This window comes from Ooceraea biroi, chromosome 9, assembly GCF_003672135.1.
Source record: "Ooceraea biroi isolate clonal line C1 chromosome 9, Obir_v5.4, whole genome shotgun sequence".
Lineage (NCBI taxonomy): Eukaryota > Metazoa > Arthropoda > Insecta > Hymenoptera > Formicidae > Ooceraea > Ooceraea biroi.
In genome coordinates, this window is record NC_039514.1 from 597,857 (window position 1) to 624,854 (window position 26,998).

The window sequence follows — 26,998 nt, forward strand, 5'->3', positions numbered from 1 at the left end:
AAAGACGGTCTGTAACATGCCCTGACGCTAATTCCACTCTGATCTAAAAAAGTCTTAGTCAGTGAAATTGTAGATTAACAAATATAGTTGTACTAATTGGAAGATAATTGTCATTGTATCGGGGTGTCATGTGTTTGGCCGTTTCGATATGGAGAATGGGTGAAAATAAGTACATTTAATTATTGTTTAGTAGTTACACACGCGACACGTTATATATATATATATATATATAAATATATATAAATATTATATAATTAAATAACATGTAACATGTAAGTAGTAAATACGTATTACCAATTCTGTAATTGTAACATCCTATAATAATAATCTGCAAGAGAATATACGAGAGATATGCCGGAATAAATAATTCTAACATACATACGGAAACTAATTTAAAGGAGAAGGGAGCAAGAAAAATTATTCGTCATGAAAATAATTACGTCTGCAAATCGGTTTATTTCTATATTTATATATATATTTTTTTAGCATACATTTTGTGTATTTCATTTGATTTTAGAGAATTTGTTGCTTACACTAGTATCACAGTCGAGTTAGTCCTACGGTCCTAAATTTTTTCACAGCTCGTTCCACAGGTCTTACAGCCAAGTGCTTCCCATATACCTTCAGCGTTACGCCATTGCCCATATGAATACAAATGATAACCAGATCCTTCGGTATCGCTGAAAACAAAATTTTATGGAACAATGTTCACAATAGAGGGAAACGTACATAGATTCCCTAGAAAGTTAAAATTGTATTGTGGTGTACTGCTTACTCCTGATGGAATCGTCCGTTCCACAAATCTTGAAAGTCCTCTTCGTGTCTTGTATGATGATGCCCGTCAGTCCCACCAGACTTGCGCATCGTGATTTGTGAATCGTAATGTTGGCACCATGAAAATCAGCTCTCATTAACTGTTGATTAACACTTTCCCAGTTCGAATCCTCTGGGCTTTTTGGTATACCGGCGAACGATGTGACGCCAAGCAGGTCCCGCATGTAGTCTAACCATAATTGATTTAGGGGATAAACCTCGCTGTATTTGAGTTGCTTCTTAGAAAGTATGTCAGAAGCAGACATGGATGGACCATGTTTCGTTCTTCTAGTGGATAAAAATGTGCTTCTGCAATCCGTTTTCCTTTTGCGCTTTATCTTGAATTTACTGAATATGAATGTCTGAAATTAAGAAATAATGTTTTCGATTAGTTGGCTCGTGGCTTCAATAACTGTTTTCATGTCTATCTACTTTTCGCAATTCATCTGGAATCTGTTTGCAGTCGGACGACGGCAACATATTCTGCAAAAAGTTGACGACGCCTTGTTCACGATTCTGGCAGATCGGTACATCGGATGCACTCGTTATGTTGGGAAGGGGCGAGCACAAATCTGAAGTTATTTTTATAAACATTTAATGTAAAAATTAGTGATAGAAAATGAAAGAAATAAGAACCAACAATAAGGAATAAACATAGGTAAATGTGTATTTCCATCATTAAATACTTTAATTGATCAGTAGTTTGAAAACATTTACCTGCGTAGTCTGACATGATTAATTTTGCCGGCTCTTCTTGCTCACGTTTGGATCTATCCGAATCGTTTTGCGATGCGTGAGGAACTAAAAACACAGCAGCTGATAACTCGTCTTCTTCTTATTAATTGGCTCTCGATTTCCTATCGGATTCGATACGGCGACGGCTACGATAACTTGTAAATAACAAGTCTTCTTCGATTTCCTATCGGGACCGATACGACCGTAAATAACAAGTTTTTGTTACAATATTATGGAAGATTTATCAGCTGGTATCAGCTTGCATTTTTCGATATCCCGTACTTTAGCGCTTGGGCTCGTTGAATAGCTAAAATACATTTTCTATACTTACCAAACTCTTACTATTTTTTATTTATTCAATTTAGTGCAACAAATGAAGACAGTGCAACAAATTTGACGTATGTTCTCAAGAAATAAGGAAAAATTATAAAGATCTCCGCCAGGTAGAGTTTCGATCGCCGCTACAGTGGCGCAACTTACCTAATTTTGTGTACTACCACGAAATGGAGTACGGACGAAGTCAAGCACGTCAGCCACTATACTAGTACTGCCATCTAGACTATGGCGCAACCAATCAGATACGTTACATTTTCCATTAGTTTCACGCATGCACACAGCTCGCTTCACCTGCCTATCTTATTGCAACTTGTTCATGACCGATCGCACTGATTTTAACTGCGGAATCGCATTCGCTAGTAATAAGCATAAGCGGTAACGGAGGAGAGGGACACGTTAAACATGGCGGAAGCCGTTGTGGACGGGAGTCCGATGTCTCGATTTTTTTGCCACAAATGCAGTGTCGAAATTGAGCGTTTATTGCCAGTAAGTGATTCGAACAATGTCTCGCGAGCATCGTTCATTTATTCGTGTCGTTTCGATGCGTCCGAGTTCGCGTGTGCGTTGCAGAGCGGCCTTTGCTTCGAGAAACTGTCATAGTCATGTGCGGAAACTCGTCTCTCCCACCCGTGTCTGCGAAAAACAATACTTCAATCCACTGGCCGTCGATCTTTCACACCGAGTGACGGATCAATGACGCAACATATATGCTAATCGCGTAAACGTGTCGTTCCCGTATTATCCTCGCCGTAATACCAAATTATCGGAGTCGTGCCTCCACCACGACCGTGCAAGATGAATCGCGTACGCGACGACACATTCCGCTTCCCGAATGTTTTTCCCTTTAAAGGAAGTAGCGCATGACGTCCGTTCATTCGAGCATTACTTCGACCAAATTTTATCCGTAAAGTATTTCGACGATCATCCGATAAGCCTCGAATTGCTTTTGGGCGATACATTCAGCTTCAATACATGATTGCTTTAGCATGATATCACTCGCGTGATCTAATGTAGCTGCTCTATGCGCAGTTACGCGGAGACATGTGTCAATAAAAAAAAATGCATTTCAATGAAGAAACCTACATCATATCCGCTACATACACCATATCCGTTTTTTAAATCGTATTTCATAAAACTGTGCAAAATCTCAAAATGGGGAGAAAGGATGTTTACCTTTTTTACATTGAAGAAGAAAAGACAAATATTTGTGATGCAATGATTGTTGTATTTTCTACTTATCAAAACAGAATCTGTAGAATAATGATATTATTCATATCAAGTTTGTTAGTGCTCTTAAAAATGTATGAAAACATTCATGTATAAAGAATACATTCACGTATTTTCTCTCTGTAATTACTCAACTTAAATTTCTCATTAGAATTATACGTGTCCACGATGCGCAAGTGGCTTTATCGAGGAGCTGGAGAGCAGCAGCAACGAGGGCAGTTCGGGCATAGACATAAACAGTGAGGATTTAAGCGACGTTGATGTCGACATCCTAGGATATAATGTAAGTACCTGAAATCAACAAGAAATCCTTGTGAAAATATAGTAGAAATAGTACTGTAAAAACTGTGTATGAGCATTTTGTGACGATGATTACATTCGTAAACGCTACCTGCTTGATGCAGTCCTCGCGCTCGGATCGTGCCCTTGATCGTGATCGTGACCGCGACATAATAGAAATGATAATGGGCCTTTCTTCAAACACATATGGTAATCAACAGCCCAATACCACCCAACAGTCTGGCACGGGTAACCGAAACTACGTATTTGGAAGTAGGAGAAGAACTAATTGGTCTCGCAGTCCACAGGATGGACGTCGTACCAGCAGGTATGCCACATGGTCCTCCTTCTCTATCATGCATCGCAGTTTTGCACATACATTATTGACATTGCGTTTGACGGTATATTTTAATTTTGAGAGACAAACAATATGATCACAACTCATGGATTCATTTGTTGGCTTCATTAAATTTAATTCATTAAATTTTCATTAAATGTGATTTTATCAAATGATGGTATGCCTTCTTTTTGATCTGACATGGAATGCAAAGAATCTTTTTATAATTGATGTTTTATCGATATGTTTCAGTAATCGCAGGAGGCAAGAGAGCCTACAAATGCCCATAGAGAATTTCATACACGATTTTATTTTTAATCTATCGGGAGCGGCGAGTCTGGGTCATTCTGTGGGACAAGATATGGGACAGCCATCTGTGTAAGTTATTCTTTCTGCTATACTATAATTTTTATTAAGTCATATGATGCCAGTATATAGATGTCATATTTTACGAACGCAAGTAACAGGTGGTTCGATATTTGAGACGTTTCACTTTGCATATATTCTGTGAAATACGTCTTAATAAACAAAAATTATATTTTGCTTCTAGTAAGTTATAATAAGTGATGAAATACTTTACATTTATTGCAAATTTTGAACCTTTTCTACAGCTTCTCATATCACTATTGCATTTTAATCATTTCTCTTTTGTTGGTTTTGTCCTATCTTTGGTTTTATTATGCTTTACTGAAGATGTATATAATTTTCATTATTTAAATGTGCCTTTTTAACAGCGCTAACAACAGTTAACATTAAAAAAAATGTATTCATCCACATATACAAGGGGTTATTACCAGTCATTAACATTTTTATTTAATCTTGAGTATCATTAAAATAAAACAAAATAATGTAGATCCAATATTAGACTGTTCTTGGGAAATCCTGGAGATTACGTTTGGGGCCGTGATGGACTAGATGCTATTGTTACTCAATTACTGAATCAAATGGATGGTACTGGACCTCCGCCTTTACCACGCAAGCAGATCGATGAGATACCTACAACTACTATAATGCAAAGTCAAGTTGGTTAGTGCTTAATACGCATGAATATTCAATTGAATAATTGAATTTGATTATAAAATTCTACCCATACCTATATGTAATATTCGACAGATTGTAAGCTGCAGTGCTCCGTTTGCTGGGAAGATTTCAAGCTGTCGGAACCAGTCAGACAGCTGCCCTGTCAACATGTGTATCACGCGCCATGCATTGTACCCTGGTTGGAATTAGTAAGCTGAAATAATTACTATTTTTGATAATAATGTATATAGCACGTGTGTAATCGATGTAATTGAGATGTAAATGTTGCTAATTTGGTATTCCCTTTCCCTTCTCCTTTTCTTCACTTTCTAGCACGGAACTTGTCCCATTTGCAGACAAAACTTGGGAGATCAGAACCCGGCTGAAGCGAATCAAGATACCGGACCGAGCTTAGCCGGAACTAGCCTCGCTGCTTTGTTCAGGTAAATTTTGGTGATCCGACTATTGTACACACATACATGTTCTCCCAATTGGGAGAACAACGTAATTTTTTCTCCACTTCTGGCTTTACATGTAAACGTTCTGCATTAAACGGTATTATTTGCATGATATCTTCCTTTTTTTTTATGCATAAAGATTATAACATCTAGGGCAGCAAATGAAGCAAACCGAACAGGACAGCCGATCAGCCGAACATCATCCACTTCGTCATCTACTTCGTCATCTACAGAGTAGCTCCAGTACACTTTCTCAAGAGAGATTACAGAGTGATATTTTTTTTTCTCTTTATCTCGTTTCGTATAATTTAGTCAAATGTACATCTATTTTCAACACACTCTTCCCTCTGATACTACCATTTAGGACTTTTCTGGCACTTCTCTGGCCTTAGTGCCGTATATATTCCTCTTTATAGATGCTATAATATATCAACTACAAAATTTAAATTGTTATCACTCAATAAATTGATATTAATCTTATTAATGTAAAGTGCTGAGTTTAAGGAACTCTTTTTGTTCTGCGTTCAGCGGATTGTACTAACGGACATTAGTGCAAATAGCAAAATCATAGATCAAATCGCAATGCGTATTTGTCTCCGTCTGTTGCGCCGTTTTAAGATTAAATTGGACACTGTACTGTGTGTTGTCTTACTATAATTTCTAGTAATGCCATTGTTTGGTTTAATATTTGTAAATACTTGGTTAAATATCATTTTGCATGTGCCACGCAGTGATGGATTAAACGTTGTTATATTTCAGATAAAGAAAAACTTTTATTTTAATTTTAGTAAAACTGAAGTTGACTTTTATATACATTATTTATACATGGGCGATTCTATTCTTTCATTGTAGCAACATTTCAACCAAACTCGGAATGAATTGACGAAAGGTATTTATATACGTCACCGAGGCTCAGTAAAATCAGTACACGTACAAACTTGTAAGACGAGAGGAACTTGTAAGATGAGAATAAATTTAAAAATTCGCAGAATTTTTTAAAGGGGAATTATTAAATTAACGTGTTAAATATAGCGCGATTAGGTATAATTGTTTTTGTTGAGGAACGAGGCTTATCAAGAATAAAAATTTTGTTCTCTACGAAATATGTACCACATACATGAATCAACGAGTCTTAACTATTCTAGAGAGCAAAAAGAATTGACGTAACATATGAGAAGGTACGTTGCAATTACAATTTTTTTTTTAGTTATCTTATTTAAGGGACACTCTGAAAAATGTAAAAAAGGAGAAGTGTATCTATGTGACAATCGCATACTAATCTTTTTGTTCTGAAGTTTGTTCGTCTAATTGTTAATCAGATTATTGCACACTGTATATACACATGTAGCTTAGTTTCCATCTGAGTTTCGACAAATAAGGATGTATAATAATAAGCCCGTATCAGACTACGTATTGGAGATTGGAGATTGCAAATTGGAGATTGAAATTTGACCAATCAGAACAAAGCAATCTGGGTCTGCTTTGTTTTGATTCGTCAAATTCCAATCTCCAATACGTAGTCTGATACGGGCTTAACGACTTCGTTCAGTTTTGTTAGCGTTAAGACCGTAACATCGCTTGTTACTCTAGTTCTGCTATTCCTGATAAAACTGATTTTTGCAGTGCAAGTGCATACAAATATGAAATGAATAAAGTAAGATTCAGCAAAGATACACGATGTACCTACGTATTTCTATAGCAAAGATACTTAAGAGAATGTGCGCACTCGTGGAGACGAAATCTTACATCTACAATTGTAGTTTGCAACAATCAACAAGATTACATATTGTAAACATAAGATAGGATATAGTATAATTGCAAAAAGTATGAATAGCGTTTAGACGTTGTACCTAATTATTCCGGGCGATGTTACCGCGCATACGCTCCACATAGGAGTTGAACGCATTCGCACTGTATGTCACACGGTGGACAAGTACCCCGTTGATATGCGTTTACATAATAGAAAGACATCGCGTTATATCGCTAAACGTCTATTTAAATTCACGCTTTTCACATCTATCGCTCGTTTTTCTTGTCCCCGATGATAAATCTTATGAAATTTTGTGTTGAACGAAAGTTTTAGATATACATTGAAATAAAGAATTGAAGTTTGAATAAGCAAATCTTGCGTGTGCACAAGGCTGTGTTGATTCTTTTTATGTTTTTAAATGGCTCAAAGTAATAAATGCTAATAGGATATCATTGCAATTTGCGAAATGAATTATAGCTTAACTTTGAGCTCATTTTTGATAACAAAAAAAGAATTTCTCTTGTGAAATGAAATGAAACTTGCGGATTTTGCTTATACATATAAATCTGAAAGAACGACTTTATCGTTCTAGCAAGAGTGTCGTTTAAAGTAGTGTAGTTATATCGAATTATTTTCGGGAGAAACTTTATAATTAATCTCTAAATATCTGCGCGTTTTCCTTATGTTCCTCATATTGCCCAATGTGTCACCGATAAGCAACGATTTACGTTTATACCATAAAATATGTTGTGGAGCATATTTTCCATTTCGTTATATATATATATGATCACATATATATACATATAAGTGATATAAAAATACAGAATTTAATGATGTTTATACGTGCTTTCTAGCGATTAATGGTCTGTAAATTTATTAGTAAAGTATGATGGGATATATTTATTCGTCAATAAAGAAAAAAATTTAACAAAATAAGAGATGCAGATATTTGTTTCCAACATTTTTATTACTATTTTATACCAGAAAAAAACAATATGCGAATATATGTACATATATATATTCCCATTTTTAGATTCTGATACAATCACATTAGCCTGCTTTTGTGATATAAGATTCAATAATACTGTAAACGTAACATTGCAAAATATAAAGTATTTACTTATATGGCGGCTGATAGGATGTCAAACAGGAAGCCTGAGAAAACGAGAAGAAATAATCAATGTATCAAAAATTATTATAAGTCGATGTGAAGCAATATTTCCTTCACCGATATGATGATCCGTTATGTGGAAGGCCAAGAGTGGAAAAGTGATATGTCAAATTACGGATTTCTAACTATAATGACAAGTACAATCTCTCAATAAATCTTTATATATCTATATATATTTATCTATATGCCGTTTTACTGATAATGCAGATAAAAAGCAAACAAATTCACTAAGTGGTTGTACTGCTTCTTATAACCTACGCATACAAGCATATAAATTCAGGCAAAAATTCTTCAAGATACAATTTTTAATCATATATGAGATATATGATTAAAACGAATATATAATTTATAATTAAAATTAAACGGTTTAGTTTAAAATTTAATAAATTAAAGGAAGAACCAGATATTTCGATTTTCGATTATATCAAAAAAGATTTATAAATGTAAAATTGCTTTTGCAAAATTTTATACACTAATTTACATATTTTATATACATATTATATACATACAGTCGCAATAAAAAAATATATTGTACGTTACGATTTTATATCTATATACGATTTATATCTAAATTCATTATCTGACTAATTCTTACGTAAAATAGTAGTTCTAGATAGTGCTTAAATCGTCAGATTCACCAGTCAGTACAATATTAATTTTAGTGATCTATATAATGATGTACTTATGCTTGTATCTGTTTATATGTGCACATATAACGATATTAATTCAATTTTCTAAAATTTTTAGACGCTATACTTTACTGAAGGTAAACTCGTAACTCGAGCTTAAACGTAATTCGAACGTACGATCAATCCTCTCCTTTTTCAAAAATGATACTGAGAATACGATTCGAGATGATGATTCGAGTTGCTGTTATACACGCTCGTTACTTATATAAAAGAATTTTTATTCATTTGTTACGTGTGTCGTTGATTCAGTTTTCATGTTATCCATCGGTTCCGCTATTACAATGTCGGATGGATCTGTCTCCTTATGTAGCGCAATAATGATTTTCTGCTCGGTGGAAGATTGGCTGTCGGACGACCCTTCCTGAGTCGATGTAGCAGCCTCCTAAAAGTAGATATATTCGTCACATTACACTTATTCAATGGCGCATTAGATACAAAGGCGAACAAATTGTATTTACCGTGCTACGAATCTTCGTGTGCGTTTTGATGTGTTTCGTCAGGTGATCCGATCGCATGAACTTCTTAGTGCATTCCGGACATTGGAAACGTTTCTCACCAGTGTGGGTCCTACGATGCCTCTGAAGCTCGTCGGACCTAGTGAACTTCTTGCCACAAAATATCCAACTGCAGACGAACGGTCGTTCGCCAGTGTGCCAGCGTAAATGGGCACGTAAGTGACTCGTTTTTCCATACACCTTGTTGCATCCAGCAATGTGGCATATATGTTGCCTTTTCCTGCTCATGTCTCTGTTTCTGTGTGAGAGATACATAGCGTTTTTAACATTTAATTTACTTTTTACGAATAAACTAACTCGCATCCAGTTGGCAAACCATTACGCACCTGTCTCCATCACCACAATTCGGACACGTGCAAGCGACTCTTCTACGGTGCTGCTTGTTAGTATCGGTCTCGGTATTGGTATTGGATGTGTTTGATACTTGATGCTGGTGGGTCATGGGCGAAGCAGATGTCAAAGTCCCGTTCGACTGAAGAGTTTGAAGAATCTGCCATCCTTTCGTAGGGTCGCTTGAATCAAGTTGCACAGTCGGCGTCGCAACGATAGGCGTAGCAGCGGTAGCTGGTAACGTCTGGACTGTAGTCGGTTGCAAAGCGCTCGCCGGAATCACTTGCACGTTGCCTAAGCCTGGGATGTTTTGCACGGGTATCGATTGCAGGAAACCGTTGTTCGTGTTCATCCCAGTCGTTGGCTGAATTTGCATTATACTCCCATTATTCACGTTCCTTATCATATTACCTTGCTGCGCGGCCAAATTCGCCAATGCGGATGCAGGAATGAGCGTTAACTGTTGTCCCTGAGCTCCTAGGAAATGAAAACAACATTATATTTATTTCATACAAATTCTAGATTATGAGAAACTCTGTATGAAAAAGTAAAAGTAGATAAGTAGATGTACGATATACTTTCTGCAGGTATTTGCCTCGACTGTACGCAGTATTTGCTTACCTGTAATCGTAATGGGCTGTACTGCAGCTTGAGCCGCCTGAGCGGCAGGGATATGTATTACTTGCCCACCAGTCAGTTGACTGGCATCGATACTAGTCACTTTGATGTCACCTTCCACCGTTTCTGGTGGCCTCGCTAAATTCGATAACGTTTGCACGTCGATTTTCTGACCATCTTTCGTAGTAATAACGTTAGTATTACCCGTTATTCCTCTTCCTAACGAACTTATACCGAGCACCTGAAGAACGTGGAATCATTAGAGTAATAACATCGTACGGATATGTATAGCATTGCAATTCGGAGGTACGTATGTTACCTGAACGTTGCTAGGAGTTGCAACTGTTGTGCTCCACGTCGCTACAGTTGTCGATGGAGCGGAAGATTGTTGCAGTTGTTGTTGCTGCTGTTGTGATGCCTGCTGCTGTTGTTGCTGTGATTGTGGCGCTTGCTGCTGCTGCTGCTGTTGTTGCTGCTGTATTACTTGTTGCACCACTTGTTGCACTTGCTGTTGCTGTTGTTGTACTTGAACTTGGGCTTGCTGCTGCTGCTGAACAGACTGTATTACCTGTTGTTGAGTCTGTTGCTGGACAACTTGCTGCTGTGCTTGCTGATGAGCGACTTGCTGAGCCACTTGCGTCACTTGTTGACTCTAATAGTACACGCATATATTTAGTTGAATTATAGAGAAAACAATTTATCGTTATTATAGTTTAAAACTTCACCTGAAGACCTTGAAGTTGCGGTAGATTGGCAATTTGCACTTGCTGGATTTGGCCATTTGGCGTGATGATCTGTGCCACTTGAGGTATTTGCTAAAATTAAAGCGAACGGAATTTGTACATACACATAATTCTGATATTGTTATTACAATTCACAATGTGATGCAGCGCAATGTATTGTATGCAGGTGATTTACTTGCGTAATTTGTGGTATCATCTGGGTTGTAGGCATATTGAAAACATTGGACAAGGATTGAACAGGAAAGTGTATGGTTTGATAAACAGTTTGTCCGTTACTAGCAGTAACAGGTACTTGGACCGGAACTGTTTGCTGAATATGCTGCATAGGAAACTGAAGTGGTCTCACTTGTACACTTTGACCTACAACATAAGCGTGTTACTCGATTATTCTACATACTCGCTTAATAAGAATCAGGCAATTAATTATAAACGCGATCAAACATACCTGTTGGCAATTGAACCGTTTGTCCCGTGATATTTTGTAAAAGCGAAGTGGGGAAGACACTCGGTGCTCTTATAAGACTAACTGGTTGTGGCGTGATAATGGTCTGGCCATTCGCTAATTGTACTTGTTGACCGGCAAGTTGCATTTGCTGACCACTCGTGGTAGCAAATTGCATTGTTGGCTGCGTTTGATGATGGCCACCTGCAGACATCGCGGAGGATGGTATAAACAAGGCCTCTTGACCATCTATATTAACGGCCTGCATTTGTGGTACTACACTGTAGCTCAGTTGCTGCTGTGCTTGCGGCTGCTGTTGTTGGGTCTGCTGTTGTTGCGTCTGCTGCTGATTCTGTTGCTGTTGCTGCTGGAGAGCCGCTTGCGCTTGAGTACTGATAATCTGAGCACCCTGCAGAACAAAATGCGTGTACAAGGTGGACAAAATTATTATTTCCTACTGGCATACCTGTAAGAATTGATGAGGTAGCGATTGAACAGAGATTGCTTGTGCTCTCTGCTGATCATGTTGCGGTTGTTGGGCTTGTAAAGGCACAAAGCTTTGTAGCTGCTGCAAAGTGATAACTTGAGGCTGCTGTTGTTGCTGCTGCTGAGCTTGTTGCTGAACATCTTGCTGCTGTTGCAACTGCTGCAACACGTTTGCGCTTAAAAAACGAATTTGTGGTTGGGCAGTTTGCTGCTGTTGTTGCTCTAATTGTTGCTGATCAACTTCTTCTTGTTGTTGCTGCTGTTGCTGTTGTGTTTGCAAAGGATCCTCTTCAATTTCCTCCTATAGATAATTATTCTATTTTTTTTAGTGTTCTATATATATTTTTATGCAATAAATGTAATACATATAATATTATTATGATTAATCAATATGAAAAAGTAAATGTTGCAAAACGAGACAAGAATGCATCTTACTTGCGAGATGTTTCTTCCATCTATACTTCGTTTCATGATGAATAATTGCGTTTTGCACTATACACAACTTATGACAATGAATCTAATGCCATTTCATGTCGAATACTGTTGTGCTAGGAATCCATAGTGCAATGAACATAATTATCCCGATAATCCTTTTATAGCTAAGAGAAGGGAATTGTTCCAGAGGCATTCCTATATAAAAGAAGACATCTTTATTAAAATATCTCAATTATCTTTATTAAAATACCTCTCCCCATGCATACTAATGTATACTAAAAAATTATTTAAACATTTCGATAATTCTGATGGTGACTAAAATAATATAAAAAAAACACGCAAATATATTGATGTATAGATAGAATTGAAAGGTTAGAAATTCTATGTTGGATTGTATATATGTATTGCAATTGTTGCTAGTACAAACTTGAGAGTGCGGCATCACGGACTTTACACGACTGAAATATTTTTATTCATCTCAAGCCGAGATTCGAACAAAAAAAAGAAGGGACAAGTGAAAAAAATGCATTCTCGGAGTATCGCTTTTCCAGCAGTAGAACACACCGAGCACAGCGGCATGCGCGGTCTGTCAACTGTTCGTCATCGCTCTCTGGTCATCTCTAACGAGGAAACAAAGGAGGCTGTCGCGAGCATCCTCCTCGAGAACCCGATCGAGGAACGCCTCCTTACGCCCCTGTTTCTACCGCCCCACCCGATTCGTATCAAAGCACGCGCACAATCCCCCAACACAATGGCAATGTAGCGTGTGTCGTCACACCCGCCCACTCGCCCGCTTGCGGCTTGCGGCGCTCTCGCGCGGTACCTGATAACGGGGAAGGCAGACTCGCGATGCAGCCTCCACCCACTTTGCACACGGGACTCCACCTAACTTGGAAACAAACACGTGTTGCCCAGCGGAAGATACTCACACTGGGAACGCTACGCCAACGCCAACACCAACGCCACCGTGCTGTCGCCACTGTCCCGACTGGTTTGGTTAACAATCGGAGTACATATGAAAACATGCGTCCCTCTCAAACTAGGACGAGAGATAAAAAAGTTCCGAAGTGACCAACAGGACGCCGGTCGTCAAGGACAGAGTTGCGATAAAAATAACTGTCGGTCCATAATCACGCGTGTGATTGAAGTATCATTCCCCCCAGGGAGGCTATTATTTCGCTTGCCTTCGTCTGATGTAAATATTCCTTGCACGCCGCGTCACACACGCGCACATGCCAATACGGAGATACCGACGACGACGCGTCACGCGCGTCACTAGCCGTGGTAAGCGCTCGCGCACTGTCGTGAAAACTATTACTAACGCCGCGTTGCTTCGCGTCGTGGTCGATACTCAATAGTGCGTTATTGGCGCTTCGAAAGTTATCGCCGAGTAAACATCACTGCGCTATTCGCTCCACGGGCACGCAGTAGCAATCGCGCCACCGACACCTTCGCCACCCGTGTTGACTCGTGACGTTCACCGAGCGGAACAGGTTCGAGGGAGGAGTGATGATGTGGTAGGTGCACACGATTCGCTCGACTCGCCGAAAGTGCTCTCCCGACACGTGCACGCGCGCAAACTCTTTACCCACGCCGCACGAATCCGTTGTGCCGTCCTATCCGCGTTTCTCGGAAACGGCGGAAACTACAAATACCAACGAATAGTGCCGTAAGGAGATCAGTATAGCGCGTACGCACGCTTTCACGGACATGGGGCCAATGGGCGGTGCGCAGGGTAGCAACATCGCCGTACGCTCGCCAGATGGCACGGGCCCGCTGATTGGTCGGCCGTGCTTGCCGACTGACCGCCGCCGTCACCGAGCCAACCGTGCCGGAGCTGGCTGCAGCTGGCTGGGGCGTCGTTCGACAGGGGCGTACGCGGGAACACTTCGGACGCCCACCCTATTAAAGAGGGCTAAACCACGCGCACCTCCTACTTTCTCTAGTCTTCCGCTTCCTCCCACCTTTCACCTAGTATATCGAACACAACGATGAATCGTTTTTGCGGCACGCGCTGCGCGACCGGTGAGACTCGTTGAAACTCGAGGACCTGCGTTCTGAATTGGTCACGTCCTCCCCGCGAGCAATTTCCCGTTGCCCAGCTTCTTTCCCCGTGTATGAGGTGCCAGAGAGAGAGGTATAGTTTTCGACGATTTTTATTTTCCTGAATGCACGGATAAATACAATATAAAGAAGCTCAGGTCTCAGTCATAGACGATGTATCGTATAGATTGTATAGCTAGATGTCGATCTCTTCCAAAAATTGCCTCTCTCAGGTAGATTTTGGTGCGAATCAACAAAGGTGCTATTTAAAATTTTTGATTCGATGTCATAAATGCATTAGATTTGCGAGTAATCGTTGGTACAATTTCTAACAAGTCTAATAATTTGGTAATAACGAAAAAAGCAGTACATCAAAAATCAGTCATTCGCCATTGGCTTTATTGACATGACATGAGCAATGATGAGATAGATTACAAGACAAATACTGATCAACATAGCCATTTTACAGTTATAATAAATTAGATGACGTTTCACAATATTTATAGTTTGTACAATATCAGCGTGCATCTGTAACGATGGATTTAGTACAGATAAGTTACAATCCAATTCAAAGTATAACGAAATCTTTTTATATTATGTATTCAAAACATCTTTACACATATATATATATATATATACATTAATAACACATTGAAGAGAGAACAGTTGTTTTTAAATAAAATAATACATAATGCACAATTGTAATACTATACAAATACAATGTAGGATAATTTAGAATGATAAAATTGCTATGTTACATTACACAGAGTATACTTTTAGTATACAAGAGTAAAGTACAATTATAATTCCAACGTATTAACGTCAGCTATATGTACAAATAGAAAGAATGCCAGTGCTCCGCAATTTGTACACGATACAAATGTTACAGCTGAATAATACATGCACAAAACTGTAAACTTGGAATTTGAATTTCTTCTTTACAGCGTACGTCATTTTACCCTTTACAAAAGTCAACAATGAAACTTCGGTTTCAGTGCTGCGAATTCTTGCATAAAATTTTTCTGCAAATCAATGCATTCGTTTAGATACTGTCCGTGACAGTTACGTTCCATGGAGAATGGTTTGATTTTTTTATTTCTTGACGATAGCGTATTCGCTGATTAAATGAATCGATATGCTATAATAAATAACGTGGCGCGGTGTGTTTCAAATCAAATGCGAGATGAAACGTTAAGGTATATATTTTAAGTTACGATATTTTTCCCATGATTCCCAAGTTCCTTTACAATCCTCCGCCTGACCTCTCAACGCTGATCTGTTTTTTGAGCATTTCCTTCTCGTGTTGCGCTTCTTCCATCTCGGCCATCCGTGCGAAACGTGAATACGCCACATGGCCAGACTTTATAGCGGACATCATCTATATAGAAAAACGATACATATAGTTGCATTGTACATATACGTGTGTACATGTATACAATATACATACAAACTAATAGTGATTTATGCTAATAAATATGTTAAAAAGATATTTAAACAACGAGGTTTGAAGCAGTTATATCAAAATCACGGCATGCGGCATAAACATACGATACGTAAAAAAAACAAGCCATTTTTTTATCAGTCAGATTAGTATTACAGCAACATCATGTGAACAGAAGAAAAGATATTCCACTGCAATCCAATGGGCAGAAAAAGACAAAAGACCACAAAGAAAAATGCAAGGAAAAGAAGTACAACAACTGTGACCGATATGCACGATGCGCGATGTCACAGACCTGAAGATATTCATCCAATTCAACTTGACCATTCATATTGGTGTCGATTTCGCGCAGAATTTCGTGAAGTTCCTCACCCGGTACTTCCTTATCTCCGAACAGCTACGAAGAGTAAAAGAATATGCATTAAATACATGTTTCTTGATTTACCTGCAGGTAGTCTTGTAATTCCATTTGGCCATTGTAAGTGAGATCAATTTCATTCAACAAACTGTGCATCTCATCCTGGCTCATTCTTATACCTAACACCTGTACATCGACGATTAATAGATATCGATAATATGATTAAAGTATAAAAATAAGAAAAAAACAAAGATCATGAGAAAATGTCGGAGAAAGATCAAAGTTTATATTGCGAACCTTCAGCCCTCGCCTGATATCGTTGACGGATACGTATCCCTTCCTGTCCTTATCTATAATCCCGAAGCGTTTGATATAGAGCTGTATCTCCTCCTTGGTAAGATTAATCGGGATCTTATCGCGGGAAGCACGATTCACCATCTGGCCCATCTCGTGGGCGAGAAACTCGCTGGCCTCGCGATGTTGTTTCTTCTTCTCTTCCGCGGACCAGTGCAGCTCCTCGGCCATGATGTCTATAATGACCGGCAACGCCTCTTGAGACGCTTGTACGTTGAGGAAAGCGAGTCTTAATCGACGTGCGATCATGTCGACCGCAGTTCTAGCGTATTCTCGTACACCATAACGTATCTGAAAGGCATAAGGCGGTCGCGATATTCGATCAACATGTTTCCACATATAATGTTTTTGATTGAAATTCAGATAACTTGGAGGGGCACTCACTTCAGCGTCGATGTACGGAAATTCCGGATGGATCTTCTTGCCAATAATTGGCCATCGTTTGCCCGTAAGGGAAGCCATTTTAGCGACGGCAAACGCGCGGTCCCCGTAACTCTTGGACAAGTGTTGCGCGACTTCGCACTCCAGACCGAAATCCTGCACCAATCTAATGTACATGGTGGGGCTCCAGCCCTGAGCGCCTTCCAGAAGAAAGCCGTCCGTTTGACAAGGCCTTTCCGGTTGCAAGTCGCAAGCTTCAAATAGATCAACAAATATCATTTTAGATTGCCAAGCGCTGCAGAAAAAATATGCAGCAAAGAAGGCACAGAATACTTTTAACTAATCGTTGTAGTACCTTTTATAGCCGCGTCAATAGTTTCTTGAGCCATCGCGCGATAAGTTGTCCATTTGCCGCCAGCTATCGTGACGAGATTCGTAGAACTGACGTGTACTATGTGATTCCTAGCGAGCGATTGCGTGTTCGGTTTGTTCGGATCGGAGACGAGCGGTCTGATACCGCTCCATGCGGAGAGAACGTCTCCACGACGCACCTCGACGTCCGGGTTCAGGTAGTTTTTGACTTCTTGCAGGATGAACATGATCTCATCTTCCGTAGGTCGAGGATTATGCGTGACCTCGCACGGTAAATCGGTCGTCCCCGCGATGGTTTGCTTCTGCCACGGCAAGAAGAAGATCACCCGACCGTCGCTCGTCGCTGGATCGAGCAGACCCATCTGATCGGGGCTAATCATATCGTGCGAAGGTGTTGGTGTATCGATTACGACGCTTCATTAAGTGGTGCGTTAATATTGGCGACATTATTTTGCTTGGCTTACCTGTAATATCCTGGCAGTACTATGTGAACTCCGGAAGATGGGCAGCAAATTGGCTTGACGTCTTGGTCGTCCATCTTCCTGATGTGATCGGTGAAAGGACCAGTCGCATTAATTATCGCTTTAGCTTTCACGTCCCATTCCTCTCCCGTGAGTTCGTCTTTGAGATGAGCTCCCACGAGGACTCGTTTGCCGTCCTTTTTAAATAAGGAAAGAATTTTTGCATGAAATTTTTCATTTTATATAACTGTGCGATCTAGAAATGTGCACGCACGCACGCACGCGCACACACACACACACACATACATACCCTATCGAGGCCTTTTAATAGATTGACTACTTTCACGTGATTTACGACGGTTGCGCCGTGTCTCGAAGCTGTCAAGGCGACCGCCAAATTCATCCTAGCGTCGTCTTGTTGACCTACGTGCCATTTCAAATATTTAAAAAATTAATAATTCTTGCTTAGAGACACTGCAGTAAAGAGAAAGAGAGGCAAGTACCATCATAATAAACAATAGCGCCCCTTAGCTTGTCGCCTTTCAACATTGGGAAGAGCTCCAGAGCATTTGCTTTACTCAAGTAGTAGGAAGACTTGACCGTTTTGCTACCTGCCACCAAGTCGTACATCTTGATGCCGAACCAGTAGTACGGAATCTGCCACCACCTGATGAAAATAACAGAAATACGCGTGAAAAAATTGGACAGGATCAGCAGAATATCATTAAGAGGCTCGTAAATGCCTGTAAACGTACGTGTAAACCGGCAGCATGATGGGCAATGGATGTGCCAGGTGCGGCGCGCTCTCCAGCATCGAGGCGCGCTCGTGAAGTGCCTCTTTTACCATTCTGTACTGCTCGATGTCCACTTGCATGATCGCCTTCTGTAGGTACCGTACGCCACCGTGAATCAATTTGGTACTTCGGGACGAAGTGCCGGACGCGAAGTCGTCGGCTTCGACCAACGCGGTCTTTAAACCTTGGAAAAGAGGAAAACCAGGATGAAAAGTAGAATATGAAATGAAAAAGAGTTCTGCTTGGATGAGGAAAAAAATGTACCTCGTGTGCAAGCGTCCAAAGCGCATCCCGCCCCCGTTGCACCGCCACCGATTATCAGTACGTCATAATCCTGTGATTTAAGCGTCTTCACTTGATCCTCCCGTGTCGGTAACGTCCTCCGAGGTGGTCTTGGCTTCACCTTCTCGGCATGTACCTGCAATCGAAGGTCCAAGAATAAGTGCGTGGATACTGGTTATGCCAAACGGACAGGTGCAATCCAATAAGACGTTATGTAATACGTGGTAACAATAAGAGAACATATATACGCGCGATTTACGGGACAATCTCCATACAGGCGTATTCAGACGATTGTATTCCGATCACGTCACCGTAACACTCACCGTGTTATCCGATAAAAGTAGGTACGTGGTGAGAGTACCGGCACCAACAGCACTCGCCCCCGCTACGAGCAACCTGAGCGACGCCATCGTCCGTCACGTAGCTCCTCGATCTTCTCGAGTGAATCTAAAATCGCAAGAAATTATGTATTTACGCAAATTGCTTCATTACGTAAGCATACAGTAATAAAAAGGAGAAGAAATATTTCCTAGTAATAAAAAAAAAACCTCTAAGTGATTTGACAGGCAAGTATGAGTTGCACATGCCGTTGCCAGAGTGAATACATTTCCATACATTAGAGAATGAAGACTTAATGGATCTGGAAATGCTTGACCTCTTGGTTGATCCTTGTCAACGCGCGTAATGCGACGATAATACGCACAATTATCATTGTGCGATCTTCTTTTCAGAATTATGCATAAATGTGGACGTGTACATAATTCTAATTGACCCCGCGGATGTCCTTGAATATTTTTGCTCATAAATCGCTTAATGTCTTATTAAAAACCCGCGAAAGTGAAGCATGAACTTGGGATACACCTTGTGTGCGCGCACTCGAGTGTGCATTTCCATTACACGTGATCTATAAATAATTGAAAGATTGCGCATCCTATCGTAAAATGCAGTCCCGCGATACAAGGCTGAGCCCTGAGCCTCATTACCACGATTATTGCTGCTACTAATAGGGCAGCCGAGACGGCTGGTCTCGTTCAACGACCTTGACAAGAGGTCCCCAGAACACGTGGGATTACGCAAGTGACATTCGGCTTCACGCCCACGCGGTCACGGTGAAAACGCGATAAAACACGATCATGTAATCGGCTCGTGCAACGAGAACCGTCGGGTACCGACGGTTGATCATTGGCGCGACGGTTATCTCTGCTCTTTAAATCACCGATTGTGAAACGCGCGCCGGCTGCGGAAGCAAACGAGAACGTGTCAGCCGTATGATTCATCATCAGAATACGCGCCGCTACTTGACAATCGAAAATTCGGCAATTGCGACACGAGCTTTCGAAAAACGACGGATGTATCGGTGAAACTCACGAGTTCCCGCGGCCGGCGTCGGCATCGAGTTCAGCTCCGGGAGAATCGCGAAAATAAAAGAAGTATCGCGAAAACGTATCGCGTCGTGGAGGAACACAATGCCGGACCCGATGTCGCAAGGCCGCAGCTAAAATAGCGTCGGCGAACCTCGCGCGAGTGTACTCGTGCCAAGTGCTGCGATATGTCACTCGTATCAGCCGTGAACGCATAATGCGTAGCGCAGTATAATACATTATTTATTACGCGTAATCCAATTCTCATTTCTTTCTCTCTGTTCGCTCGCAGCAGCAGCAGAGGAGCCCGATCGCGAATCCTATATCCTGGCATATCTTCCTCTCTCTCTCTCGTTTAAATTAAAATGCATTACTAGGCGCATTCTTCTCGATTTGGCCTGCCGTTCCCGGCCTTCTTGGACAATCGGACAGCCAATTGCGATTCACTCGAGCATCAGCACAAATCGCGCGCCAACATCGTTAATGTTACCGCCTATGGACAGGTAGAAACAATCAAGAAACCTAGGGGTCTGCCGAGTCGAAAAGTCGGTTTTTCGGAGGGTCTGTGGAATTCTACAGATGTACGATGGTGATACTCACTGCGAGCTAAAGATGTTTATACGTGCTATGTACGTTGCTAAAACACTAGGAGCTCACGAGGTGCATATCTTCCAGCAATCACCAATGCGTCGCAACGGGAGCGGTGTAGATGTTCACGACCGATGGTCGATGACGACTGATCAGTGGCTACGGTCAGTCAGCCGAACTCGCCCCGTAAAGCAGTAGTAGAAACGTAGAAGCACGAGGGGATATCGGTGTTGCTGATGTCGGCCAGCAGAGCGCATCAGCTAATGCTGTTGGCTGTCGCTGCTTCCTTGCAGGTCCCTTCGTTAACGACCACGCGTAAGCGGATTTCGAGCTACGGTCTTAAGTGCTCTTCAAGGATGCTGGATGATTCGTGATATACATACATCTCGCGCATATATACGAGCCACGTGTTGAAACAAAATAATATTCTTTGTTATTTAACAGCAAATATCTGTACAAGTTAGGCACTCGCATGTATCACGAATTTCGTTATTCGTACAAAGAGTTTCATATACATAAAAGTCACGTACGCCGTACCGTTATATCGATCGAAAACTTAACTCTAGCGACATGTATTGTCATGTGTGGCCAACGCCTGTAAAATATATATATATATATAAATATATATATAATAATAATAAAATATGTAAACATAATACAAATGCAGAGAATGTACGATGAATGGATGTACAATAAATAGCAAAGATCGTTGCAGAGGGTCAAAGACACACGGCATCGCTAAAACCTACTATTTACACAAGTTGTTATATCAAAATATACGATCATTCTCTTATTACACGATATTAGTGGTTCTAGTGAAAAAAAAGAAAAAAGAAAATACGCTCTAGTTAGAAATTTTGTCACGGGGTGTGAGAAGAGGGGGGGGGGAATATGAGGGGGAATAAAACCCGGAGGGTTTCACACTTCGTCGGAGGCGAGCGCTTCCTTGCCGTCGGGAGAGGCGGACTTCTCTTTCTCCTTCCTCTCTTCTTCCTTCATTTGGAGAGCGACCGCCGACTCCAGCACTCGTATCCTTCCTTCGTGCTTTACGATCACTGCTTTTAACTTTCGTATCTCTTCTCTGCATTCTTTCAACAATTCCTCCTGCAATCACGATCAAACGTTATCGTATCGTTATTACTATCGTACTGCTCGAACAGCACAGAACGGGGAGAATGTATTTTCAATACGTACGCAAGCTCCCGGTGAGACTTGCACGGCATTTTGCGCGGCGTTAGACGCTACCTTGGCGCCTTTGCTCAATATATTAGATTTCTTTTGTACTTTAAGTTCATTCTTGGAGGCAGACGGCTGATAACCGTCCCTGAGAGATATCAGTATGGGCTCCCCGTCAGTTCCGGACTGCCATTCTTCCGCCGAGATTGCAGCCGTGTCACCGGCAGTATCGGGATACAGATCCTCTTGGAAGAGCTCAGACTGAAACATAATCGTACGGTTCGCTCGTCCGATGAACATTCCCCCATCTCTGAATGTTGGTTTCCACGTCGAAGCGGATTTGCGTTCTTACCTTCCTCGGCACCGTCATAGACACTACTTGGCAGAAGCCCGAATTGTTTAATCGATAGAATCTGGTTATTTCACAGCTATTAACGTCACAGCCTCGTTTTGGCATCATACCTATACCCCTCTGAGGATCGGGAGTTTGAAAAGTGTTGATGTAGTGAACGAACGGCGGCTCGGGCGTAATCTCGAAGTATCGAATCACAGAGTCACCCTTGCCGCACAGGTACACTAGGTTCGTGTCGGGATCGTACAGAGGGAACATAACTCCATTGCTCGTGTCTAATTCTACCATAACTATAGGCTCGCCCAACATGTCGGGGGCTCGCAACGAGTACTGCCTCTCCGACATTTTACTGAAGCCCGTTGTGAAGATCAAGCCACCCCTGAAAACAATAATACAAGCAGTTTTATCAATGTGAACAACAACGGTCATGGAGGCTCCGTCGATACGTCTACCTTTTCTACATTTAATTGTACATTTATCTTATCTACACAGCGTGTTAATTTCACAGTAGATACATATGTACATTGTGATACAAACGATTACGGGTATCCACCACGTTTCATATCACTGATACCTCGTTATTTCGTGTTCTCTCACACGGAAATTAATCATCAAAACTTTACTACATCCACCTTGTTACCACCATGTCGTATAAATGTCTTTTATGACGATACACTCGTAGACGTCGTACCACAAACGAAACAATACATGCTGCTACGTGGGAAACGTCGCATATTACCATACAAACATGTACGCTTGCTCACATAAATACCTGCCCAAGTATATCCTACTAAACATATCTCTCTCCCTCTCTTTCTTCTTCTTTCTCTTCTTTTTTCACAGGCGTAAATCAGACGATCACCACGAGATTGTTTCATCAAGATATCTCTACCAATGAAATTAGTATTCGTTGGTGCAATTTACACATAGTTACTTAAGCATCATCGTAACGTTTACAACGTGTTACAACAGTTCGAAATAATAACTTGATTATTGTACAATACTTACTGCAATATCTATGGAGTACTATAGAGCACGCATCTCTTGACACATTCGTATTTATTAAGTTGGCATCTTCGTCATGTCGAAAATTCAGTGTCTGGCGGTTTTCCATTAAAAATTACTGAATCTCGCACTACACAAATCGGAAATATAAGGTGATAAAAAACAGGGTGTATGTACCTCCTGCGCACGTAAATGTGGTTCTCTAACAAAACACTTTGCAGAAAGAAGCGCGAGAAGTACTGTGAAGTAAAGATCTGACGCGGGTACATAGTGGCGTCAAGCTCAACAAAGATCGAAGATGGTGTCACAAAAAGGCGGAAGATGGATAATAATGTGAAAAGGAAGAGGCTGAGCATCGCGGCTACAAGAAATCATCTATCTTTTGCCGCGACATAATCTGTACTACATTGTGTTTCTCATATAATCCGTGTAAAAAGGTGGATGTATACCATTTGATGATTATGATTTACCTATATCTTTTTTACATTTCTTCCCCCTTAAGAATAATTTTTCAAGTTTAAGTACCTAATAGCATGAAAAAAATAAGCAAGTTACAACTGTACAGTATTATTCACATTCCTTTGTCTCATATTTATATGTCTTCTACATCCACACTCATGCAAATGCACTCGTTAGTTTAATACACTCTTCCTCTTACGGGATCATAAAGCCATAAAAATGTTATTCTAATGTTTACAGACTAGTGAGGCGTAATATTGGAATTACAACACGTATATATATATAAGGCTACTGTGAGATCACGAAGTTTTGGATTGTTTCGTGTTAATCAAATATAAAATTAAAATTTTCATGTTTGGAAATCTCTTTTGGGATCGATGCAATTAAAAACACATATTTAGTTCTTGGAGAATATTAAGTTAAGTTGGATCGATACGTGAGGCATCTTGACTGACCGAGTTTTTAGTTACATCAGTCTTATTTATAATGTACATGTGAGCGATATGTAAAAAGAAGCGATAAAAATGCGCTGAAGAATGCGTGAAACACGTAAGAATGGGGAATAACGTGACATACCTGAGGAAGATCGCACGTGTCGCCTTGCTTCCTTCGTGTGCTACAGCTTCCTCCAATATTTCGCCTGACCTCGGGTCCAAAATTCGAATTTTCTTATCTTTGCACGTGGTGACCAATCGGGACCCGTCCCAGTTCCAACATGCGGAATAAACCACATCTGGATGAGACTCGATTCGCACTAAGGCTTCGCCGGTACCAACGTTCCAAATAATAACAAGATTGTCCGAGCCAGCTGTGAGCAACACGTTTAATGCAGACGGATGCCACAGCACTAGACCAACTCTACGTTGGTGCAATTGCAGATCTACTATCGATTCGGTCAGTGTCCTGGAAATACCACCGTCAGGTATCTGCCATACTTTGACAACACAATCTTCGGAACCGGAAGCTATGACGTTATCGTTATGGGGACACCATGCAATATCTAGTACAGGTCCTTTGTGTCCGCCCACTAAAGGATAGTCCGCTGGTATTCTTCCTACCTATAATGTGTTATGACAAAGATCAACCATCAGTTACATATCGCAATTGTATATCGCTTGCTACGAATCAACGTTTGCTCAGCCATTTCGTTAATAATACGTAATAACTGCACAAAGGAAGCGTTCTTATCGCTCTGATAAACGAGTTACACGATACGCATTGAACATAGGTATACACGTATCGTTCTCGATGTGTCAGTGCCATCGAACAGTGCCGTGAACGAGAGAAACTGAGTGGCACTCTGTCGGATCAAGGAAACTAGGGCAGAAATGGGAAAAAAAACTTGAAAGAAATGCGAGAAAGCGTACCTTGTTGTGCGGCAAGACGATAAAGGCACCGCCACCGGCCGATTCTACGATAATGGCGAGGAACTTGGGATTCACGGCGCAGAACGTCGAATCCCATGACGACTTGGAGACCCTGATATTATCGTAGCATTGCTCGCGCTTCAGGGGAGTTCCGTACACGTGGCGAAACTTGCTCGAGCGCACCACGCGAAAAGACATGTCTGCACCTGCTCTCAAAGATCACAAACAGGGACACGGGTTAAGACACAGGTGCGGAATAACGCGACGTTGATCCGCGAAGGAGCGGCCACCGCTACCGCCACGGTGTCCCGCGCGACGGCGATCGTTTATTAAGGATTATTTTAATGAATTATCGTTACACGCGTCCGCTGTCCGAAGCACGGGCGTGGGCGTCGTGTGGAACATCCCCGCTTTATAAATAGATTCCCCACTCCCCCCGACCCCGTCGCTCCTGCACGGATATAGAGTCGAAATAAGAATGTATTTCGAATGTTCCGTCAATTTTCTCCGCGTATATATTTACGCGTGCATTCGCCGCGATTGCACTGCTGCTATACGCGCGCGCGCACGGCCGGCCAGCAAACGCAACGCGACGGCGATTATCGGCTGGCGAGCGCATGTCGACGAAGGAGAGCCGCTTCCCGCGCTCCTTACATGGTGCATCGAAAAATGATTTCGATTCACCGAAATAGACGGGGTCGCGCGAGCGCGGCCGCGCCCGCGTCGGCGGCGCGCACGACAGCGGGAGCGCGGAATCGTGATTCAGAGCGATTCAAAATAATATGCAATACGTGTCGTCATCCGCTCTCGCCGCGCTCCACGTACGCGGAATGTATCGCGACGATGTCCCCGAACGAGGCCCTCGTTTCAGGGGACGACGATTCGCAAAACGTGATGGGAATTCTAATGCGCTGCCTCGAATCGCGCGCACGATCGCCAATGCGATACGGACCGGTGAAGGTCCCGTGCGCCAGTCCGGTTATCGCGGTCCCGACGTTATCGCGGCGCCGTTATCTCGCGGTGGACTGTGACGCACTTTCGACCGGCGTTAGTCACCGTTAATCCGAAGGACTTGAAAACTAACGGAATAACGATCGACGAGAACGTACTCGGGATTCGTATATTCCCGCCACTCGCGCCTCGCACCGTCGAATGTAACTCGGTCGGCGACCACGTAGCAGCGCCAAAAACACGCGAATGCTCGCTCGTTTGGGAATACCTTATTTGGAAATGCACACCCTGCTGATTCGAACGGGCACCCTCTGCGCGATATCGCCGTCTCTAGCGACGTCTCTTTCCCTCTCCCTCCGTTTCTCACGTCACACTCCGTCTCCCTCTATTTTTTTTCGTGAGCTTAACCGCTGGCTCAACGTCCGCCCCTTTCACGATTTCATTTTGTTCTCACTACCGACGTTTTTCTTATTAATTACGCGAATCACCGGAACGAGCGATAACGGCCGATACCTTTCGTCCCTCGAATCTCGGGAAACGCGTCGCCCGCTGTCCCGCTGTCAGTCGCACGCGTAAAACGCAGACTTACGGACTAATCCCTCTCGTAGTGACAGGAAGATGCACGCTTTTGGAAAAGAACTCCTCTCCCCGCCGCTAACCTCAAGCACTGACGACGACGACAAAAACGGGCGTGCGCGTTCACGAGCGAGCGCCTTTCCAATCGTAAAGATCTATCCAGATGGCTCGCGTAGTCGCGTAATTTATGCATGTGTACGGAAAAGTCAACGAATCACAAGTCTGCTATGAATAATGCAGTTTTTGTAGATAGGTGATTGGTTGATCTCTTTGTGTGTATGAGATCACTTCAG

At 41.6% G+C, this 26,998-nt stretch overlaps 5 protein-coding genes across 16 annotated transcripts; 1 reads left to right on the forward strand and 4 right to left on the reverse strand.

The window, feature by feature from the left end:
* Positions 1–436: 436 nt before the first annotated feature.
* On the reverse strand, positions 437–2,017 carry LOC105276162 (ribonuclease P protein subunit p29). Its single transcript, XM_011333549.3, has 5 exons — positions 1,880–2,017; positions 1,531–1,732; positions 1,246–1,385; positions 776–1,175; positions 437–680 (listed from the first exon to the last, which is right to left on the reverse strand). Exons 2-5 carry the CDS (start codon positions 1,544–1,546, stop codon positions 541–543), a joined length of 696 nt encoding a protein of 231 aa, XP_011331851.2. The 5' UTR covers positions 1,547–1,732; positions 1,880–2,017; the 3' UTR covers positions 437–540.
* A 217-nt stretch (positions 2,018–2,234) lies between these two features.
* Positions 2,235–7,880, forward strand: LOC105276163 (E3 ubiquitin-protein ligase RNF115). Of its 4 annotated transcripts, none has more exons than XM_011333553.3 (8): positions 2,235–2,370; positions 3,263–3,394; positions 3,612–3,718; positions 3,980–4,105; positions 4,581–4,753; positions 4,841–4,956; positions 5,081–5,190; positions 5,359–7,880. In XM_011333553.3, the coding sequence occupies exons 1-8, from the start codon at positions 2,287–2,289 to the stop codon at positions 5,441–5,443; spliced, it is 933 nt and encodes a 310-aa protein (XP_011331855.1). In that variant the 5' UTR covers positions 2,235–2,286; the 3' UTR covers positions 5,444–7,880. The 4 variants fall into 4 exon arrangements, with proteins under 4 accessions (XP_011331855.1, XP_011331854.1, XP_011331852.1 ...); XM_011333552.3 differs by having other exon boundaries at positions 3,516–3,718; positions 5,345–7,878; XM_011333550.3 differs by having other exon boundaries at positions 3,516–3,718; positions 5,359–7,873.
* Positions 7,881–8,266: 386 nt separating this feature from the next.
* LOC105276164 (transcription factor Sp4) lies at positions 8,267–14,660 on the reverse strand. 3 transcript variants are annotated; one of them, XM_011333554.3, is made up of 11 exons: positions 13,314–14,660; positions 12,385–12,579; positions 11,930–12,250; positions 11,467–11,872; positions 11,197–11,381; positions 11,004–11,093; positions 10,598–10,930; positions 10,282–10,519; positions 9,657–10,137; positions 9,274–9,568; positions 8,267–9,197 (listed from the first exon to the last, which is right to left on the reverse strand). In XM_011333554.3, the coding sequence occupies exons 2-11, from the start codon at positions 12,418–12,420 to the stop codon at positions 9,033–9,035; spliced, it is 2,550 nt and encodes an 849-aa protein (XP_011331856.1). In that variant the 5' UTR covers positions 12,421–12,579; positions 13,314–14,660; the 3' UTR covers positions 8,267–9,032. The 3 variants fall into 3 exon arrangements, with proteins under 3 accessions (XP_011331856.1, XP_011331857.1, XP_019886146.1); XM_011333555.3 differs by lacking the exon at positions 13,314–14,660 and adding an exon at positions 12,812–12,942; XM_020030587.2 differs by lacking the exon at positions 13,314–14,660 and having other exon boundaries at positions 12,385–12,942.
* Positions 14,661–14,805: 145 nt separating this feature from the next.
* LOC105276167 (glycerol-3-phosphate dehydrogenase, mitochondrial) lies at positions 14,806–21,085 on the reverse strand. Of its 4 annotated transcripts, none has more exons than XM_020030588.2 (13): positions 20,832–21,085; positions 19,194–19,317; positions 18,853–19,006; positions 18,550–18,772; positions 18,298–18,461; positions 18,105–18,217; positions 17,798–17,991; positions 17,317–17,705; positions 16,965–17,215; positions 16,524–16,871; positions 16,314–16,412; positions 16,164–16,265; positions 14,806–15,805 (listed from the first exon to the last, which is right to left on the reverse strand). In XM_020030588.2, exons 2-13 carry the CDS (start codon positions 19,278–19,280, stop codon positions 15,671–15,673), a joined length of 2,259 nt encoding a protein of 752 aa, XP_019886147.1. In that variant the 5' UTR covers positions 19,281–19,317; positions 20,832–21,085; the 3' UTR covers positions 14,806–15,670. The 4 variants fall into 4 exon arrangements, with proteins under 4 accessions (XP_019886147.1, XP_011331863.1, XP_011331862.1 ...); XM_011333561.3 differs by lacking the exon at positions 16,314–16,412 and adding an exon at positions 20,606–20,724; XM_011333560.3 differs by lacking the exon at positions 16,314–16,412.
* A 144-nt stretch (positions 21,086–21,229) lies between these two features.
* Positions 21,230–26,868, reverse strand: LOC105276166 (coronin-1C-A). 4 transcript variants are annotated; one of them, XM_020030591.2, is made up of 6 exons: positions 26,719–26,868; positions 25,179–25,384; positions 24,388–24,869; positions 22,348–22,726; positions 22,014–22,256; positions 21,738–21,923 (listed from the first exon to the last, which is right to left on the reverse strand). In XM_020030591.2, the coding sequence occupies exons 2-6, from the start codon at positions 25,374–25,376 to the stop codon at positions 21,738–21,740; spliced, it is 1,488 nt and encodes a 495-aa protein (XP_019886150.1). In that variant the 5' UTR covers positions 25,377–25,384; positions 26,719–26,868. The 4 variants fall into 4 exon arrangements, with proteins under 4 accessions (XP_026827988.1, XP_019886150.1, XP_019886149.1 ...); XM_020030590.2 differs by lacking the exon at positions 26,719–26,868 and adding an exon at positions 26,643–26,706; XM_020030589.2 differs by lacking the exon at positions 26,719–26,868 and adding an exon at positions 26,398–26,630.
* Positions 26,869–26,998: the final 130 nt, after the last annotated feature.

What these genes read in the sequence shown, in the direction of transcription:
- LOC105276162 (XM_011333549.3), bottom strand. An exon ending in TTCCAGATGAATTGCGAAAA is followed by an intron (nt 1,176 to 1,245) that starts GTAGATAGACAT and finishes TCTTAATTTCAG; the next exon opens with ACATTCATATTCAGTAAATT. An exon ending in AACGGACGATTCCATCAGGA is followed by an intron (nt 681 to 775) that starts GTAAGCAGTACA and finishes TTTTGTTTTCAG; the next exon opens with CGATACCGAAGGATCTGGTT.
- LOC105276163 (XM_011333550.3), top strand. Translation starts at nt 2,287, where the DNA reads ATGGCGGAAGCCGTTGTGGACGGGAGTCCGATGTCTCGATTTTTTTGC. An exon ending in TCGACATCCTAGGATATAAT is followed by an intron (nt 3,395 to 3,515) that starts GTAAGTACCTGA and finishes TGCTTGATGCAG; the next exon opens with TCCTCGCGCTCGGATCGTGC. An exon ending in GATATGGGACAGCCATCTGT is followed by an intron (nt 4,106 to 4,580) that starts GTAAGTTATTCT and finishes AAAATAATGTAG; the next exon opens with ATCCAATATTAGACTGTTCT.
- LOC105276164 (XM_011333554.3), bottom strand. Translation starts at nt 12,420, where the DNA reads ATGAAACGAAGTATAGATGGAAGAAACATCTCGCAA. An exon ending in AACGGTTCAATTGCCAACAG is followed by an intron (nt 11,382 to 11,466) that starts GTATGTTTGATC and finishes CTTATGTTGTAG; the next exon opens with GTCAAAGTGTACAAGTGAGA. An exon ending in CAACTCCTAGCAACGTTCAG is followed by an intron (nt 10,520 to 10,597) that starts GTAACATACGTA and finishes CACGTTCTTCAG; the next exon opens with GTGCTCGGTATAAGTTCGTT.
- LOC105276167 (XM_020030588.2), bottom strand. Translation starts at nt 19,280, where the DNA reads ATGGCGTCGCTCAGGTTGCTCGTAGCGGGGGCGAGTGCTGTTGGTGCC. An exon ending in TTCCGTACATCGACGCTGAA is followed by an intron (nt 16,872 to 16,964) that starts GTGAGTGCCCCT and finishes TATGCCTTTCAG; the next exon opens with ATACGTTATGGTGTACGAGA. An exon ending in AATTGGATGAATATCTTCAG is followed by an intron (nt 15,806 to 16,163) that starts GTCTGTGACATC and finishes TTTTCTATATAG; the next exon opens with ATGATGTCCGCTATAAAGTC.
- LOC105276166 (XM_026972187.1), bottom strand. Translation starts at nt 25,376, where the DNA reads ATGTCTTTTCGCGTGGTGCGCTCGAGCAAGTTTCGCCACGTGTACGGA. An exon ending in ACACGTGCGATCTTCCTCAG is followed by an intron (nt 22,727 to 24,387) that starts GTATGTCACGTT and finishes TATTGTTTTCAG; the next exon opens with GGGTGGCTTGATCTTCACAA. An exon ending in CTATGACGGTGCCGAGGAAG is followed by an intron (nt 22,257 to 22,347) that starts GTAAGAACGCAA and finishes ATTATGTTTCAG; the next exon opens with TCTGAGCTCTTCCAAGAGGA.